The 19,442-nt window shown below is 46.8% G+C and overlaps 1 protein-coding gene across 2 annotated transcripts in view; it reads left to right on the top strand.

Moving 5' to 3' along the window:
- Positions 1–181: 181 nt before the first annotated feature.
- The window catches only part of LOC139656170 (regulator of nonsense transcripts 1-like), a 22,985-nt gene continuing 3,724 nt past the window's right edge, over positions 182–19,442 (top strand). The window contains exons 1-23 of one of the 2 annotated variants that reach the window (XM_071533674.1): positions 182–564; positions 977–1,119; positions 2,004–2,093; positions 2,459–2,626; positions 3,916–4,096; positions 4,732–4,893; positions 6,243–6,327; positions 6,658–6,756; positions 8,008–8,116; positions 9,077–9,236; positions 11,471–11,589; positions 12,643–12,807; positions 13,349–13,463; positions 13,636–13,779; positions 14,104–14,317; positions 15,006–15,123; positions 15,790–15,946; positions 16,071–16,213; positions 17,162–17,336; positions 17,634–17,715; positions 18,084–18,248; positions 18,411–18,631; positions 19,083–19,205. In XM_071533674.1, coding sequence (XP_071389775.1) covers positions 394–564; positions 977–1,119; positions 2,004–2,093; positions 2,459–2,626; positions 3,916–4,096; positions 4,732–4,893; positions 6,243–6,327; positions 6,658–6,756; positions 8,008–8,116; positions 9,077–9,236; positions 11,471–11,589; positions 12,643–12,807; positions 13,349–13,463; positions 13,636–13,779; positions 14,104–14,317; positions 15,006–15,123; positions 15,790–15,946; positions 16,071–16,213; positions 17,162–17,336; positions 17,634–17,715; positions 18,084–18,248; positions 18,411–18,631; positions 19,083–19,202 — 3,306 coding nt within the window. In that variant the 5' untranslated portion in view covers positions 182–393 and the 3' untranslated portion in view covers positions 19,203–19,205. Of the gene's footprint in view, positions 565–976; positions 1,120–2,003; positions 2,094–2,458; positions 2,627–3,915; positions 4,097–4,731; positions 4,894–6,242; positions 6,331–6,657; positions 6,757–8,007; positions 8,117–9,076; positions 9,237–11,470; positions 11,590–12,642; positions 12,808–13,348; positions 13,464–13,635; positions 13,780–14,103; positions 14,318–15,005; positions 15,124–15,789; positions 15,947–16,070; positions 16,214–17,161; positions 17,337–17,633; positions 17,716–18,083; positions 18,249–18,410; positions 18,632–19,082; positions 19,206–19,442 lie in introns of both variants that reach the window. The other variant, XM_071533673.1, reaches the window with a different exon arrangement.

Raw genomic sequence — 19,442 nt, 5'->3', positions numbered from 1 at the left:
TTGTCAAGGAGGATATCTGCAGCAGAAGGTCATATCTCTCAACTTTTCTATCAACACCGACAGTCAGATCCGTTTTCCCGCCGTGGTTCGCGACGACGATTGTGCTACCCGGAAATAGGGGCAGAGTGAACGCTCTTGGTTTTTATTTCCTCTCTGCTCCATTTGCAGAGCGAGTGTAAACGTCACACGCTGTGCGGCGCTGGGAAGTTCGTCACTGTTTGCTGTTGGACCTGAAGCTCTCGAGGTTCTGTTCGGTTCGATTTTCGTTTGGGTTCAAATTCAGACTAGCAACGGTGGCCTCAGAACTGTTTATCGATAAACAGTTACCGGAGGATTTTAATCATCTCTAGGCGAGCACCGGAAACCGTTCACTAAAGCGAAAGTTGAGTCGAGATGAGTGTGGAGGCGTACGGGCCGAGCTCCCAAACCCTCACCTTCCTGGACACCGAGGAAGCGGAGCTGCTCGGAGCGGACACCCAGGGCTCCGAGTACGAATTCACCGATTTCACCCTGCCGAGCCAGACGCAAACCCAAGGCCAAACTCAGAGCCAGCTGGACGGTCAGGTCTGTAGCGCTGAGCCTCAACACAGGAAGCCTGTGGAACGCGGTTAGCTAACGTTAGCGCTAGTTAGCTAGCTGACCCGACGCCGCCTGCTATCCAGCTAATATTAGCGCTAGCTAGCTAATGTTAGCCAACTGTAAACGTTAGCTGCACGACATAGCAGTACATGCCTAGCCAGTCAGCTCGCTAGCTAACTGCTAACGGTAGCTAGCTATCTTTAGCATGTTTGTTTATGATCAACAGTTTTAAGCTAACCCGATTCCCCGTGTTAACTGTAACGACAAAGATGACACGATGCGAGCTTTGACAATCATACACGAATTGACAGTAAATCCGACTGCCACCACGCTGTGTTGGCCTCACCTGTGTCAGTTGCTAGCTGCTAGCGTCCAGCTGCTGTGTGTTGTGCTGCAGGTGAACGGTCCTGATGAGGGGCTTCATAACGGAGGGGTGGACGAGTCTGTGGCCAAGACCAGCCAGCTGCTGGCCGAGCTCAACTTCGAGGAGGATGAAGAAGACACTTACTACACCAAAGACCTGCCGCTGCACGCCTGCAGGTACACAGGCCGAGCTGCACTTCACTTTGGGCTTACTGAACACATAATCACATGCGCTGTACTGTGATACACAGATGTAGGTCATAACACTTGGAAACAGGTGGCTGCTGGTCATGGAGACAGTGGAGAAGATATTGTGTTTTTCTAAAGGTAGAAGTATTGTCTTTTGGTAAACAGATAGTCCACGGTACATACTATGTTTTGTACTGTGTTTGAGCATCAGTTGGCCCTGAGCTCTGGTTCATACCATTCTCTCTTGTACCAAGTTTCTACACAGGTCTGGAAATGTATGGAAAGAGAATTTGGTCATTTCCAGGTCTTTATAGATTTGGAAATGGCATAAAAAAGTTTGGAGAACTTTGGAAAAATATTGTTGTACTGTCCAGATATACATATGACTGTACATTTTCTGTGGTTTTAGGCGCTTGTCATCTCACAGATCCTGATATATATCTTAATGTATAGAGTGATATGGCAGAGTTAGAAGGGACAAGGCGATGACAGCATAGCTCATATTGAACACCAAAATATTTCTCAGTCATTAGGATCCATTCTTCAATTCTCCAGGCATCCAGGACACCAAGCAGCACATATCACAGTAGAATTGGTTCATCTGTTATTCTCACCAACTTGGCATAGTGAGCAGTGTATACCAATTCTAAAAACTGAGATTTGTGTTGCTTGGTGGATCATCTGTATGCTGAAAATACTAGAAGATCCTAAAGATTAGTAAAATATCTGTACTGTCTGTGTATATCAGTATTTACTGTGTAATTCTGCAAGTTGTCAGTTTGACTCTGCACCATATGTGTCTCTACTGATATAGTATTTTGACTGTCAAGGTGACTCAGATTCATTTCAGAGTGTCTTGTGTTGTTTTCCAGCTACTGTGGTATCCACGACCCGGCGTGTGTGGTGTACTGCAACACCAGCAAGAAGTGGTTCTGCAACGGACGAGGCAACACGTCTGGCAGGTGTGCAGCCAACCCACTTTCAGTATCTGACTCAGCCTCACATTTCAGTGTCAGGACAGCAGAGTAACTTATTTGTTTGATTGGTGGATTCCAAATATCGTGATCCATGTCAAATTGAAAGGAAACGGCACCCTAAAACACAGTTAAAATCAGCCGTTGGTGATGTTCTTTGCATTCCTGGCTCCATTTAGCAGTTTGTTGTATTTCTCTTCTTGGTGGATAACTGGCCAATCGTGAATGACGTGACATCACATCCAGATATTTCCAGCAGCTACACTGGAGTTTGATAGCAAAAATTCTGATATTTCCTCGATGTGATCAGTGTTATTCAGTGTTTGATTGACGTTCCGCTCTCTGACCTCCAGCCACATTGTGAACCACTTGGTGAGAGCCAAATGCAAAGAGGTGACGCTGCATAAAGACGGGCCGCTGGGCGAGACGGTGCTGGAGTGCTACAACTGCGGCTGCCGCAACGTCTTCCTGCTGGGCTTCATCCCCGCCAAGGCCGACTCTGTGGTGGTGCTGCTCTGCAGGTACAGAGGGGGGGGGAGGGGTCGCACATCGTCCTGTAACCCATCCTGTGTCCCATCAAAGCGTCCTTGAGGGAGACGCTGAACCCCCCACCTGCTCAGTTACTTGCTTACGTTGTCATTTGTTGATTTGTATGGGAACAGCACAGCGTGATGTTAGGGCTGAACGATTTTGAAAAAATATCTAATTGCGATTATTTTGACTGATATTGCAATTGCGATATGATTTGCGATATTAGAGGGAATGATCATTTTTACATCATTATTCTCATTTTCATTGAAAAACGTATTAAAAAGATAATGGTGTGATTTTTGCGGGGATCTGTACGAACAAAGATGTTTTCTTAAGTCTGTAGAATATGATGTGTAGGCCAGGACATCTCTGCAGCACCACAATATTTCATTTAAAATGGTATTTTGACACATTTCACCTTTAACAAATATTGCGCCTCCTGTGATTTGAAAATTGCAGCAGACCATATTGCGATGTCGATAAAATTTTGATTAATTGTTCAGCCCTACGTGACGTATGTTGATATGTCAGTAGATCAGGTGATTGTCGGGGGGGGGGGGGGGGTTACAGTGTTATTAACTCTTACTTAGCTTTTCATATAGTGTTTGTTGTGTATTGTGTCCCATGTTCAGTGCTTCCCATACATAGGCTTTTTTTTGTGGTGCACTGCCACAATATCAGCACGGGCCACCACAAAATCAAAAGTTGGTCAGTACTTAGAAATTAGTAGTTATGTTCTGTCACAACAGAGACTGATCTTGCTGATCTTGCATGTAAACTCACCACACACACACACACACACGCGCGCGCACCTTTCTTCCCCATCTGCCTGTGTGAGAAACACCAGTAGCACTGCTCTCCGACAGAGACGAAAACAACGGTGAAACTTAAAATTCCACAATTCAGTCCAAACTCGCCTGTGCTTGTAAGGGTGTGTGTACAAAGTAAGTAGGCACTGTCTTGTTATCGGAGATGTGTGAAACTGCTCAGCACTCCGATAGAGAATAGACATGTGTGCAGTGCAGACTGGCATACTGAACCTGTTGACCGCTGGATTCCACTGGACACACTGCTGTCACTGTAGGTAAGGACAAGTAAGGCTGTGATATGTCCAGTCCGTAAGACAAGTAAACTGTTAACCTGTGGGAAACACTGCATGTCTGTTGGTGCTGTGGCAACTGAATTTTCCTCTGGGAGACACAAAGTCCCCCTCGTCCTGTGTGTGTGTGTGACCTCTGTGTGTGTCCGTCCCGCCCCGCCCCGTCCCGTCCCGCTGCAGGCAGCCCTGTGCCAGCCAGAGCAGCCTGAAGGACATCAACTGGGACAGCTCGCAGTGGCAGCCGCTCATCCAGGACCGCTGCTTCCTGTCCTGGCTGGTGAAGATCCCGTCGGAGCAGGAGCAGCTGCGGGCGCGCCAGATCACCGCCCAGCAGATCAACAAGCTGGAGGAGCTGTGGAAGGTAGGCGGCCTTCAGGAGGAGATCTGAGGAGGTCACCAGAGTGTGTGTGGAGCTGAATGAGGTGCTGGAGAAGAGCATGCATGAATGACGGTAAAATAAAGGATGCCACAGTCCGGATGGGGTTCCTGTGCAGGTCTGGGATGTCTGGAGAAAAGCTTGGAAAACAAATTTGATAATTTCCAAAAGTTTCAGAAAAGTCAGAAAAATTAAGGACAAATATTTTTCAGACTGGATACATACAGTACAGTATATATGCCTTTACATTTTTTGTAGTTAAAGATCCATTGTCATTTCATATACTGTGAAATTGTTCTTATGAAAAATGGTTCTTGGCTTTAGAGGGATATAGTCTAGTTTACTGTCATATTGCTCAGCTACCATCAGTGTGCATCATCATCATGACCAGTGTCAAACCAGAGAAGATAATTAGCAATACACGCTTAGTGATGAATCACATGCTAAGGTCTCCTCTCAGTCAGCGATACACAGCAATACATCCTTACTGTAGAGAATATTGAGGAAGCAGTGCTGTAAGGAGAATAGCCCCCAGCCTTCCTGGTGTTAATCCTGCTGTGACCCTGCTGTGACCCTGCTGTGACCCTGCTGTGACCCTGCTGTGACCCTGCTCCCTGCAGGACAACCCCAGTGCCACCCTGGAGGACCTGGAGAAGCCCGGCGTGGACGAGGAGCCGCAGCACGTGCTGCTGCGCTACGAGGACGCCTACCAGTACCAGAACATCTTCGGCCCGCTGGTCAAACTGGAGGCCGACTACGACAAGAAGCTCAAAGAGTCCCAGGTACCACAAGCTGCGTCCTTGTTGCCACATGTTGCTGCTGCCTGTCGGGCAAAAACCATGCAGCGCACACACCTGTTTTTCTTACCTGAATCAGAAGTTTCCATGGTTATTTATTTATTTATTTATTTATTTATTTATTTAAAAGGGACAATGTACAGTTCAAACATAAATGTCACCGTTTGATGCACCGTACCAGATTATAGCTGCAAGCTAATTTGCATCTGTAGTCCCTTGGCAGGACAAAGCAAAGAAACAGCACAATAACAAACAGTACAGAGTAAAAACAACATACAAGGTTATACAAAAAAGTACATCACAAATGTATGCTTGTCAAAAAAAAAAAAATCAAGTCATGAAGACCATAAGCTAGAATATTAAAGTCAGTGAGGACAGAGCTGAGCAGCTTTTAACAGACTTTTGAAGTTGGTTTTGAAAGTGCTGATAGAGCTGCAGCTTCTCACATCGTCAGGCAGGTGTGTGGGTTTCAAGAGCCTTGTGTGCTTGAAAGCTGTTCAAAAAACCGTTATATGCCTGTTAAATTATTTTAAATGATTCAAAGCATCATTCAGGAAAATTGTCATTCTTAATTCCTGGGGGAAAAAGTACTTCTTGGTGATACGTGGTTTTCCTCCAGCAATGACAAGTGGGATATGATTTTGTCAACAACAAAAAAAATTCAGGGTTTCGGCGGGAAAAACAAGACCTCACAGTAATTTCTAGTGAAGACAGGATGTTTTGCTGCCCCCCCCCCCTTCCCCACACATTATTTCTCATTTCTCCTTTTGATCTAATCACTCCAGCACTCTCTACTGCAGACTTCCTGTTTGTATATTTATAGTCAAGTTCTTAGTTAATCTAGAGTTCCTAGTTATGTGCATGGAAGACTGCAGTTTGGTTTCCATTTACTTAAAATCACCTCAGTTCAGGAGTGCTTACTATCAAGTAACTGTGTCTGCTAGCTCCCTGCAATACAGACGTTTTTTAATTATGCCAGGCTCAACAACCTAATCTGCCATGATATGTGAAATGATGGAGTCAGATCAGGATGATATACGTGGCAGACGACTGACTCAGTATCTGATCCCAGCAGGGGAAGAATCCTCTCCCTCTCATATTGATAATTACTGTCCAGCAAATCCTCTCTATCCGTCTAGGGCTTCAGGAATATTGTCAGGGTGCTGTGACCTCTGACCCTTGACCCCCTTACTGTTGGTTACTTGCAATGTTAGGGATCTTAGAATTGGAAGCCCATTCCACTCCTACACGTGTTATAAGTCTCTCTGGATCGCAGCGTCAGCTAAAAAGCTTAAATCGTGAACTGATTTTGTTTTTCCTCTTGTCGTCTGCAGACCCAGGACAATATAACGGTCAGGTGGGACCTGGGGCTGAATAAAAAGCGGATTGCTTATTTCACACTGCCGAAGACGGACTCAGGTGGTAATTCTCTCAGCTTCACTTCCTACCTCTCATCATCCCAGTGGTTCTGTGGTGCATATAGAGCCCCCCAGCCCCCCGAGCCCCTCCACCCCCTGCATCGCACGCAGCTCCCCCCCCCCCCCCATACCCGCATCTCTCGGTGCCGTGGTGTGCTTGTTTTTACTTTGATTTTTTTTAGCGGGGGTTGTTTTGTGCCTTTTTTGTGTGTGTGTGTACGGTATTGTATCATTTGGCTCATTCCCGAAACCCATCATTCCTAATTTATCCGTGGGACGTTTTCAGCAGAGGGGGGGGTTTCGCTAACTTGTGTCCTTTGACCCGTCCCAGATATGCGGCTGATGCAAGGCGATGAGATCTGCCTGCGCTACAAGGGAGACCTGGCCCCGCTGTGGAAAGGCATCGGCCACGTCATCAAAGTCCCGGACAGTATCCTTCCACTGTTACCAGGCACATGTCTGCTGTCTGTCTACAGGACAGTGGCTTCCAAGCTGGCTTTCTGCACTCACACATCCAAAGTGACACAAGGGACAGTTTGATCACACTCTGAGCGACTACAAAGTTTAGAACAGGCAGATCAGGTATTTTTCACTGCTTTGCCTTTCCTAACATGACATTGTTTTAATGAGTTAATAAAGCTAGCTAGCAAGTGGTAGCATTAACTGACAGTAAACACAAAAACATTCAAAAGGACTTGAGAACTTCCCATCAACCCCGACGATGGATGCGACCGTTCTCCAAGCTTCGTTTTTGAGACGTTTACTACTGTCGTCTTTCCAATAAGAGTTGTAGAGAACTGGAGGCCTTCAACGGTTGGAATCAACTTGTTCATGAAACAAAATCACATTGGTAGAGAAACAAAGAAGCGTGGAAATCTGATGATCATGAACAGTTCAGCCGTGGCAAACTTTTCTCAGCCGACAGGCTTGTTGAGCGTCGGCACATCGGCCGAGTTTCCCCGGCCGCTCTGCAGGAAGTGAGTGGACTTCCTGCGGCTTGTTGGCCGTGCCGCTCAGTGTGGCTGCAGGGTCAGGGGCTCGTTTCCCACTGGCCACCTGTACACACCCATGGGACTGTTAGAGTTGGTGGCTTTCTTAAAACGTTATAGTTAGTTAGTTAGTTAGTTAGTTTATTTTTATTTCTGTGTCATGCCAAACATCTGGCCCATCCCACATGGGATTACAGGACACCACCATTTTACAAAACATACATCTTCCGGTGATACATATAAGAGCAAAAAAAATAAATTACCACATTATAAAGTACTACTATATTCTTTCAAATAACATATTTGAAATGATAGGTTTCAAATGAACAATACACTGAAAAGAACTGCTAAACTTACAGTTTATCTTGATAAAGAGTTTTTTTTCTCATCTCCCAGGCTTTCTCCAGGTAACTAGCTAATCTAAATGTTTCATAAGCGAACAGCCAACTCAATCTTTGTGCATCATCCATATTTACAAAATCAATATCTGTTTATAATTACCCCACCATTATTTATTTTGTTTTATTTTTGAAACCTCTATCTAGGGAACATTTACACCTTCACAGCAGGTGTCAGCCCAGTACAGTCTGCTGCTGTTAGACACTTTGTTTTTACTGTAAGCAGGAAGAAAGTCCATTAGCTGGTGCTCTGTCCGCCTGCTTCTGCTGGTTTCCTTAACAGCCTGTTTAAAGACTACGGAGATGAGATTGCCATCGAGCTGCGGAGCAGCGTCGGAGCGCCGGTGGAGATTCCCCACAACTTCCAGGTGGATTTTGTGTGGAAGTCCACTTCATTTGACAGGTAGACGGAAACTTTATACCTCTAAATTCCTGGCATTATGAGCACATTTCATTTTAGAGCTCTTAAGTCTCCATATTGCAGTGTGTAATGAGGATCTTTTTGTCCTGTTTTCCCTTGGTGGACACTTATATTTTTCCCATGCAAATCTGCCGTGTCTGTAATTTGTAAGTTAGAAATTAGCTATCGTATTTTGGTGAAGACGGAGGTCCCCTGATAATACAAATCCCATGCAAATCCAACTTTTAGTAATATCAGCCCCAGTTTTTGGTGCATGATTTTGTTTCCTTTCTCTTCTAGATGCGTGATTTCTCTCTTCCTCCTGTCATGATAAATGCAGGCAGTAGTTATCTTGACCTTATACGGTATAATTGTATCCGGGGCAGCAGAGATTTCAGGGAATTTTATTTTCCCATGCGAATGCTTTTTATGAAACGCAGGTGTTGGAGGGGAATCCATTAATCACATGAGATCTCCACATAATACTAGTCCTGTGCCAGTAGGGTGTTAGGTGCACACACTTCACCAGAGGGGTGGAGAGCAGCCGGGGGGGGGGTTTGAACCTGTGACCTCCCAGTTACAGGACGCTCTCTCTAAGCAGCAGGTAACCTGTAGGCCCACTATGCGTTGCCCTCCTCAGCAGGCGCTTTCCCATCCTGGTGAAGGAGATTCCAGAAGCGGCACTGAAGTTGTGCCAGAGCAGCTCGTTGGCATGGTTTTCGTAACTCTCCCTCACCTGTGTGTGTGTGTGTGTGTGTGTGTGTGTGTGTGTGTGTGTGTGTGTGTGTGTGTGTGTGTGTGTGTGTGTGTGTGTGTGTGTGTGTGTGTGTGTGTGTGTGTGTGTGTGTGTGTGTGTGTGTGTGTGTGTGTGTGTGTGTGTGTGTGTGTGTGTGTGTGTGTGTGTGTGTGTGTGTGTGTGTGTGCGCGTGCGTGCGTGCGTGCGTGCGTGTGTGTGCGCTGCAGGATGCAGAGCGCCCTGAAGACGTTTGCGGTGGACGAGACCTCGGTCTCCGGCTACATCTACCACAAGCTGCTGGGTCACGAGGTGGAGGACGTCATCATCAAGTGTCAGCTGCCCAAACGCTTCACCGCCCAGGGCCTGCCCGACCTCAACCACTCCCAGGTCTCACTGTCATCCAGCTCACCACAGTTCTGCTGTTTGTTTCTGCATAACAAGGGGGGGGAATTTAGAAGGCAGAAAGTGCTCTCTGCTTTGGCTTTTGATCTGGATTTAACAGTCGGAACAAGTAGGCCTCCGTGATCAGGTTTGTGATTACTGCAGAGTACGAAACACAGGCCCCTACATTATAAATATATAAATAAACTTAAAATAAACTTAATAAAAATAAAGTTAAAGGATAATAATAATAAACTTTATCTATATATCCCTTTGTAAAACAACTGTTACAAAGTGCTTTTCAAATCAATTAAGATAAATAAATCCACTAAGAGAGTTGGGCTGAACGATTCTGAAAAAATATCTAATTGCGATTATTTTGACTGATAATGCAATTGCGATATGATTTGCGATATTAGAGGGAATGATCATTTTTACATCATTATTCTCATTTTCATTGGAAAAACGTATTAAAATGATTATGGTGTGATTTTTGCGGGGATCTGTACCAAACAAAGATGTTTTCTTAAGTCTGTAGAATATGATGTGTAGGCCAGGACATCTCTGCAGCACCACAATATTTAATTTAAAATGATATTTTGACACAGATTTGGCCTTTAACAAATATTGTGCCTCCTGCGATTTGAAAATTGCAGTAGGCCATATTGCGATTTCGATAAAATGTCGATTAATTGTTCAGCCCTATAAGAGAGTGCATAGAACAGAAAACAAGTAGAATAACAAGCAGTGATGAGCGGGCCCTCGCCTCCGTGTGCAAGTCGGGGCGTGTTGCAGCCGCGGGACATGTAGACGTCCTCAGGCCTGGACTCTTGTCCCTCATGTGAAATCCGGTGCAGATCGGACAACGTACGCTCAAGTTCACACAACTTCCTGTCGCCAGTAGGCGGCGCTATGGCTATAACCGAATATCGGCACGTAGACGCGTTCAGGCCGGGACTCTCATCCGACATGTGAAGTTTGGGCCAGATTTGACCACGTAGAGTCGCGTTACAACCCACTTCCTGTTTGGTGTCGCCAGTAGGTGGCGCAATGCCTATGACTCCCAATCGGCTTGTAGATGTCCTCAGGCCTGGACTCTGGACCAGCATGTGAAATCCGGTGCTGATCGGACGACGTACGCTCAAGTTAACGCAGCTTCCTGTGTCACGGCGAAGCATCGAAATTCGCCGCGCCGCCATGGCAACGCCGTGCGACGAACGCTCCCAATCTTCATCACGAAGCGTCATCAAGGTCCTACGGCTTTTCTGACCACATTTGAGGTGGCTCTGGTCAATCCGCTCGGAGTAGTACACCACAGTATAAAACATGTCATTTCCTGTCGCCAGGAGGTGGCGCTATGACTAGAACTGACTATGGGCATATAGATGTGTTCAGGCCGGGACTCTCATCCAACGTGTGAAGTTTGGTCAAGATTTGACCATGTATAGGTCAGTTACAAGCCACTTCCTGTTTCGTGGCGAAACATGGAAATTCGCCGCCTCACCACGCCCACGCCCTGTGACGAAAACTCAAGCTTTTGATAACTTTTCATCGTCGAGGTCTTTTATACACGCTGACCGAGTTTGACGCGGATCCGATCATTCGCCTAGGACGAGTTCGTTAAAGTACGACCCCTGCAAACGGCCAAATACGCCCTAAAATGTCGCACTCAATTCAAAATGGCGGACTTCCTGTCGGGTTTAGGCGCATGGTACCTATGGACTTTTTTTTAAGTCTGGACACGATACACATGCCTACCAAGTTTCGTACGTCTAGGACAAACGTACGGCCGTGAGTATTTTTTTGAAATTTGTAGGGGGCGCTATCGAGCCGTTTTGCCACACCCATGCACGAGACCCATAAAATATAAAATTTTTCGCCAGTTCTGACGCGTGTGCAAAGTTTGGTCCGTTTTCGAGCACGTTTAGGCCCTCAAAAATGCAATCAAACACGCGGAATAATAATAATAATAATTCCTTCAGTTTCAATAGGGCTTCGCACGAAGTCGTGCTCGGGCCCTAAAAATGAAACCAGACATGAAGTAAAGGTAAAATAAAATAAGAATATAAGGAGACAGACAGGATTACAAACCGAGATAAAAGACACCAGGCTGCTAGGTTTCCAAAGCAGAAGTGAAACAGATTACATTTGAATATCCGTTGCTGTTTGGGACTGTACAGGAGCGTATTCTCTCAGGACAGGGTTTCAGACGGGTGTGTTTTGGTCCTGTGTGTTTGCAGGTGTACGCGGTGAAGACGGTGCTGCAGCGGCCTCTCAGCCTGATCCAGGGTCCGCCGGGCACCGGGAAGACCGTCACCTCCGCCACCATCGTCTACCACCTGGCCCGCCAGGGCAACGGGTACGACACCGCCGACTTTATGTTTTAGGCGTTTAGCGAATCGAACAGTGGAATGAGCTTCAACTCCCAGATCACCAACTTTGCAAACAACCACTAATAAGTCTGGAGTCTGTGTTGATTAATTTTATTTATCCAGGTAGGAAGATGTCCAAAAAAATAAAACAAAATCCACTGGACTTAAAATTGAAGAGCTGCACACAAAAAGATCATGCAAAAACAAAAAGACTAGATACCACAGTACCTCAAAAAAAGGACAAAAAGCCTTATATACCTTATACTCACCAGTTAAACTAGCAGGATATTCAGATTAAAACAGACCATGACAGCGCTTCAGCGCCAGATGTCAGTCAGTCAATCCTCAGTAAATCCGACTACTGTGACCATCCAGCACCACAACTAACTTTATCTGGTAATAATCCCAGAAGACATAATGCTGGGCTTTGGTCTCCTCCCACCTATGCTCTGGTTTCTCACACTGATATAACAAATACAGTGTCCCAGTGTCCCAGTGTCCCAGTGTCCCAGTGTCCCAGCCTGTTTTCCACCTCTCCAGCAGGTGGCATTGTCTCTGTTTCAGTTTAACCAATTTACAAAGAGTCCAAGAACCTTTATTGATCTTACAATGAATAAATTGTGACTGTGCTTCATGTTGGCATATATGTCAGGATGCAACAAGTTTATTCCAACAGTCTAATTAATTAATTAATTTGATTGTTTTCTGCTTCAGTTGTTTAACCTTTTAGGATTTCTTATTCTTATCTGTACAGATTTGATCTTTTCTTGTAAAGCACTTTGCAATCTTGTTTTGAAAAATGCTCTATAAATAAAATTATCATTAGTAGTAGTAGTAGTAGTAGTATTTTCCATAATCCCTTCCCCAACACACTGTTGCTCTCCTGACCCTCTCCATGTGTGTGTGTGTGTGTGTGTGTGTGTGTGTGTGTGTGTGTGTGTGTGTGTGTGTGTGTGTGTGTGTGTGTGTGTGTGTGTGTGTGTGTGTGTGTGTGTGTGTGTGTGTGTGTGTGTGTGTGTGTGTGTGTGTGTGTCCTGCAGACCGGTGCTGGTGTGTGCTCCCAGTAACATCGCTGTGGACCAGCTGACGGAGAAGATCCACCAGACGGGGCTGAAGGTGGTCCGGCTGTGTGCCAAGAGCCGCGAGGCCATCGACTCGCCCGTCTCCTTCCTGGCTCTGCACAACCAGATCAGCAACATGGACAGGTCAGAGGCATGCTGGGAAATGGAGTCCTGACATATTTCTTGTTGCTTTATATGTCTGCGCAGTTCATAATTTCTTAATTTTTCTTTTTGACTTCAGTTTTTCCAGGGAAAGTTGACTAATCTCCAAGCTCTTCCACCCTGCTTCACATTCACACAGGTCTGCAGGGCCTGTATGAATGAAAACTTAAAATGTTTTAATTTATATTATCTGAACTCGAACTTATACAGTTAAATGAAGCATTTTAAGCGTCTTAAAAATGTCATCGTTTTTTGGTGCTCTGTTTCTTGGTTGAGAAATTAGCTCAGTTGCAAAATTGGTCTCATTTTCAAATTGGTCTCGAGTTTCTCATTCCCTTCTCAGTCCCTGAAACCTTGTGGTCTGAAGCCCATTTCTCTGATCTGTAAACTAACCACCGCCCCAACATGCACCTGTTCCAAGCGGAGTCCCTAGATCCCGGTTTAGCGTCATAGTCTCTAGTTTCCAGTGTGGATCCATGCTGATTTGTGTGTGTTCACCCTGCGTGTCTCTGTCTCCTCTCAGCATGCCGGAGCTCCAGAAACTGCAGCAGCTGAAGGACGAGACCGGAGAGCTGTCGTCCGCCGACGAGAAGCGCTACCGGGCTTTAAAACGCACCGCCGAGAGGGAGCTGCTCATGGTGAGGAGACAGACTGCCGAGCTGCTGACTTTAACTTACTGAGATTTTTCATTTCACTTAAAACAGCAGCTGTACTTAGAAATTGTCAGAAAGTTGATATAAGATGCCAGCAAGTGCAGTAAAATATTTTTGTTCCTCAAATCATTGAAACTAATCACTGTGACCGCTGCAGAACGCTGATGTGATCTGCTGCACCTGTGTGGGAGCCGGCGACCCCCGTCTGGCCAAGATGCAGTTCCGCTCCATCCTGATCGACGAGAGCACCCAGGCCACCGAGCCAGAGTGCATGGTCCCTGTGGTGCTGGGAGCTAAGCAGGTACACACACACACACACACACACAGAGAGAGACTAACTAGACAACAAGCAACTCTTCAAATATGGAAAAATAAAGAATTTAAGGATTTCCAGGTGTTTAAACTGTTTGGATATTGCACAAAACTCTGGAGAAGACTACTTCATGTGTTGAAATTGTCAGAAGCATATCTTTATATAACAATTGCTCATATTCTATTTTATCGTTTCATTATTTTCATTACAAGAATGGATAAACTGGATGAAACTGGAATGATCCCTTTGGGGGGAAACTACTCACACTGTACACTCGTATCAACCCACCATTCTTCCTCCTCCTCCTCCCAGCTCATACTGGTGGGCGACCACTGCCAGCTGGGTCCAGTTGTGATGTGTAAGAAGGCGGCCAAGGCGGGCCTGTCCCAGTCGCTGTTTGAGCGCCTGGTGGTCCTGGGCATCCGGCCCATCCGCCTGCAGGTCCAGTACCGCATGCACCCGGCGCTCAGCGCCTTCCCCTCCAACATCTTCTACGAGGGCTCGCTGCAGAACGGCGTCACCGCAGGTTGGTCAGCTTCTTCAGGGAAGGGGGGGGGAAGGGGGGGAACGGGGGGAGGGGGGGGGGATTATTTTAGGGCTGCGGCCGGTATGTGAGTCTGGGCTACCTGCTGCTCTGGCAGGTTAACAGACGCCATTTGATCTACAGACAGAGTTGTACAGACTGACAGACCAAAGCTGATGAGTCTTCTGCAGCTCTGGAATAACCTGCCTGAAGACATTAGACTGGCAAACCGTTTACTTATTGAAGCCCCTTTGGAAAAAGGCACTTTTATAAACCTCAATTTGCTAGTTATTAACCAAACTATCTATCATGTAATTTTTTATTGTACTAGTTTTTGTTTAGTACTATATTGTATATTACTTGTCCTGTCATGTTGGTGGTGGACAGCCAGACAAGCCCATGGCGGTTTTTCTTAAGTCTTCATGTAGTCTATAAATCTAATTTGTAAATATGTGTTTACTACCGTTTGAAGTGTATCAAGTGTCTTAATTATGGTTGGATTTGTTATTTTCCACTATATCACTTTGAAACTTTGTGTTGAAATGATCTTTACAAATCAAAATCAGTTTTACTGGTAGAGCAGTGAGCTGTGGAAGCTGCTGGTCACTGTGGCCCGAGGCTTGTGGTTCCAGAGTTTAGTTTCCCTTCTGTTGACTGTAACCCCCCCCCCCCTCCCCCCTCTTCCCCCCAGCTGACCGCATCAAGAAGGGCTTTGACTTCCAGTGGCCGCAGCCGGACAAGCCCATGTTCTTCTACGTGACTCAGGGCCAGGAGGAGATCGCCAGCTCCGGAACCTCCTACCTCAACAGGTAGGATCACAGCACACTGCCTCCTCTTGGGGGGGTGGGGGGGGGTGTAAGTTTAGTCCCCGCTTTGGTCGCAGTAATGGTTCTAGTGCGGGTCACCGTGCTACAAAAAAACATTCTTCTTGAGTCACTTCATCATAATATAAACAGCAGTTCTAAATATTCAGATTCTTGTGTTTTTAACATGGAATTTGAATAGCACATTTTTGTAAGCAGCGGTGGAAAGTTTCCTGCTGTGGTGGCACACAGCTAATGAATGAGCAGAGGAAACGCTACACGCTCAGTCATGTTCTAATCTACACTACAAAATGGTTTTGCTGTAACAAATCACAAATCGCAGCAGAATATAATTAGGCTTTTTTTTTTTTAGAAATCAGCATCTTCCCAGCCCAAGGAAGATGTTGAGTTCACTCTTTAATGAGCTTTTCCTGGAGTCTGTCTGGTTGGCGCTGTGCGTGGCTGGCACAGTGAATTGTTTCTTTCTTTGTACCAACATCGCCTGAACATATTCCTGAACATGTATTGGCATTGTGATTCTGACTGGACATGGTTGACTTATTTGAGGCAAGGTAGCTGGGGTTTAGAAATAGTAGTAATTTCTCCAGTTTGTTATCAGTACATGGGTTCGGTAAACGTGACGCTGGTTGAGCCGTTGCTGCTGTGTTTCAGGACGGAGGCGGCCAACGTGGAGAAGATCACCACCAGGCTGCTGAAGGCGGGAGCCAAGCCCGACCAGATCGGCATCATCACCCCCTACGAGGGCCAGCGCTCCTATCTGGTGCAGTACATGCAGTTCAGCGGCTCGCTGCACACCAAACTCTACCAGGTACCGAACCGGCAGCCGCCTGGTCACGAGCCGCGAATGGATGGAGTTAAATGGTGTGTGTGATGCATTGTGAAAAATCGGTTTCTTGTCGTTCTTACTCTGTGTGCCTCCTGTCCGGCTGCAGGAGGTGGAGATCGCCAGCGTGGACGCCTTCCAGGGCCGGGAGAAGGACTTCATCATCCTGTCCTGCGTCCGCGCCAACGAGCACCAGGGCATCGGCTTCCTGAACGACCCCCGCCGCCTCAACGTGGCGCTGACCAGAGCCAAGTAAGAACCACAGCCTCGTCTGTGCAGAACCGTTCAGGGCGTCGTGGTTCAGCCGTGGTGAACTGTTCTCGTCCAACAAGCTTGTTGAGCGTCGGCACATCGAGCGAGTTTCTGTGGTCGCTCTGCTCTGTGGGACAGGACTGGACCTCTGGTGGTTTGTTGCTCGCCATCTGACCGCTTGGTTACATACAGAGGATCCACTCTGTAAATATGAGCGTGTTTACATGCACACTGATAACCCGGTAACTGGGACTACTCGGGTCATGGCAATAAATCGATTGACGCGTTTACATGCGCTCTTGTAATGTGATAACAGGGAAAACCCGGTTTACATGATTCAGTCACAGTTGGATTTCTCTCCTGAAGGACGTGACGTAAAACTCAAACTTCCTGCCGGGTGTTTTTGGATTTTGAACCTGGAGCCGCACGCAGCTTCTTTTCACCTGGTCAGGTTTCTGTCTCGGTACTTTGCTCTGCTTATGGTTACAGCCCGAACGTGAGTCTTGGCAGTCTCCATGCTGTCAGATGTTTCTGCTTCCTGGACGTTGTTCTCTATCTGGTTCTGTTTGCGCTCATGCTCAGATATAAAAAAAAACTAAAGAAATCAGACTGAGGGTAAACATGCGCTGAATAATTGGAAAGATTGGCCAAAAGAAAAGCTGTGTTAATTAGGTTTCTCATAATGTGATAACAGACTTTATCTGAACACTGGAACTCTGGAATAATCTGTGAAACGCCCTATTAGTCTATTAGTGTGAGTGTAAATGCGCTGTTGACTCTGTTACCTCCTATCTTTTAAAAAGCAATACTGTTTTCTGTGCTGTCAGACAATTTTGGAAAAGTGTGTGTCACTTTTACAGATTGTCTCACTTTGAAACAAAACTCCAAATGTCTTCCTCATCCCTGACCAGCATTCGTGTGTGTGTGTGTGTGTGTGTGTGTGTGAAGGTACGGTGTGATCATCGTGGGGAACCCCAAGGCCTTGTCCAAGCAGCCGCTGTGGAACCACCTGCTGAACTACTACAAGGAGCAGAAGGTGCTGGTGGAGGGGCCGCTCAACAACCTGAGGGAGAGCCTCATGCAGTTCAGCAAGCCCCGCAAGCTGGTCAACACCATCAACCCTGTGAGTAGGACGAACCAAGCGCACCCTCTGCACTCTGGAGGCCGTCACCTGACCTGGAGACTAGATTAGTGACGCTGATAACCGGTTCCTTTGTGACCGTCTCACTGGTGTCATGGTGTAAATTGTGATCATTACTTATTGTGTTAGATGTTTTGTTTTTTTCTAATGTAGTGATTCTCACTAGTAGTAGTGTAGTGTAGCTGCTGCGTTGCTGTTGGAAAGACCTGGCTTCATATCTATAGTAAGGTGAAGGTGTGTGTGTGTGTGTGTCCTAAGCGCTGACTGTGTGTTTCTCAGGGCGGACGCTTCATGAGCACAGCGATGTACGACGCCCGCGAGGCGCTGATCCCCGGCTCCGCCTACGACCGCAGCAACGCCGGTGGGTCAAGACACCAACTCCTGACTTCCTGTTAAAACCTCTGTGTCATTATAGATGAGATTATCAGCAGCTATCATCTGCTAACAGACACACAGACAAACCCCCTCTGCCATCATGGTGGGAAATCACCACACAAATAGCAGTAACATTGGGCTTTGGCTGGTGAGTTTGGTGACTCCACCAGCCACGTTTGGCAGGTAACCTGTTTTATTGTAAAGAACTAAGTTGGCTGCTAAAGTAGTGAAGTGAGTTTTGTGAGTTTTCAGCCAAGCTGGACTATAGACAGAAACACTAATTACCGGCCCTGTTTGCAATCCAGGTTTTTCCTAACACAACACTTTGATCTAATTATCATGACCGTCTTGCAGCCGGACGTCCGTCCAACATGTACTTCCAGACTCATGACCAGATCGGGATGATCGGGGCGGGGCCCGGCCACATGGCTGCCATGAACATCCCCATACCCTTCAACCTGGTGATGCCGCCGATGCCTCCACCCAGCTACCTGGGCCAGACCAACGGCCCTGCTGCAGGTACAGTACAGCGCTGACATACTGAAGCACCATGTGAACTGAACTGTCTAATTGTGTAAAAGTGTCTGGTGAACTAGACAAACCTACCAGCATTTGTCCGGTGGTACTTTCTCACCCTGAAAGTAGTTCAGCAGTTTGATTCAGATCTTCTTTGTCACTCAGGTCGCGGAGCGATGAAGGGGAAGCCCGGGCGAGGCGGGCGACAGAGGGCCCGCGGCTCGGGCCACCAGGGCACCAGTCAGGGCAACGAACCCGGCAGCCAGGCCAGCCAGGACGGGGCCTCCCAGCCCTTCTCCCAGGGGCCGCTGACCCAGGGCTACATCTCCATGAGCCAGCCCTCTCAGATGAGCCAGCCTGGCCTGTCCCAGCCAGAGCTGTCCCAGGTAACACACTGACACACACTGCCAAACACAGGTTCATATACCGTAGAAGTAATATGTTTGGGAATTGAACAAAAATGGAGTCAAGAAATTGAACTTTGGAAAAGTATGGGAAGTAAATTTGATGATTTTCATGTCTCGGCGTGGAAGGAAAAACTGGTACAGACCCAGTGTGTCATTTCAGATACTGTGATGTTTGTTGTGTATAATGCATAGACTGATAGAGTGGTATAGCCTAATTATAGTAGTCGTGTTGCTGAGCAATTGAGTATACATCATACTGAATTCAGACATAAACTGCCAAATCCAGTCAAGAAAATTGAGGTCTGGAATGGAGATGGAGTTTTGAAATGGAAAAGGAGTAGAAACCCTGGCATCGGGCTCACTGACAGAAAGGCCGAAGGAATCCAGTGTCTGGTGTAACGAGGTCTTCTTCCTGTCTCCTGTCCTCCAGGACAGCTACCTGGGAGACGAGTTCAAGTCCCAGATCGACGTGGCTTTGTCCCAGGACTCGACTTACCAGGGCGAACGCGCATACCAGCATGGTGGGGTGACCGGCCTGTCACAGTACTAGAGTGTAAGTACTTCAAACACGTCTTTTAGGCCATGATACACAGGCAGTATTCAGGTTTGAATGTGTATTTAGCGTGCGCTCACACTGCGAACATCTTGGTCGATGCGTCTCTTGATTCTGACCGATTGTGGGCGGGGCCAGAGGCTCCAGTTGTATCTACGCAGTGGACTGTGAAGCCTTAAAAGTTCTGAACAGGCAAACATGTATTATTTGCTGCTTTGGTTCGCCTTTCATAACTTG

The sequence above is a fragment of the Centroberyx affinis genome, unplaced genomic scaffold (genome assembly GCF_046629955.1).
Source record: "Centroberyx affinis isolate AG114_WGS23_722 - 3 ecotype Tasmania unplaced genomic scaffold, CSIRO-AGI_Caff_v1 ptg002398l_1, whole genome shotgun sequence".
In the NCBI taxonomy this organism is placed as follows: Eukaryota; Metazoa; Chordata; class Actinopteri; order Beryciformes; family Berycidae; genus Centroberyx; species Centroberyx affinis.
The sequence above is the reverse complement of the archived record's forward strand: the minus strand, read 5'-3'. Positions and strand labels throughout refer to the sequence as shown.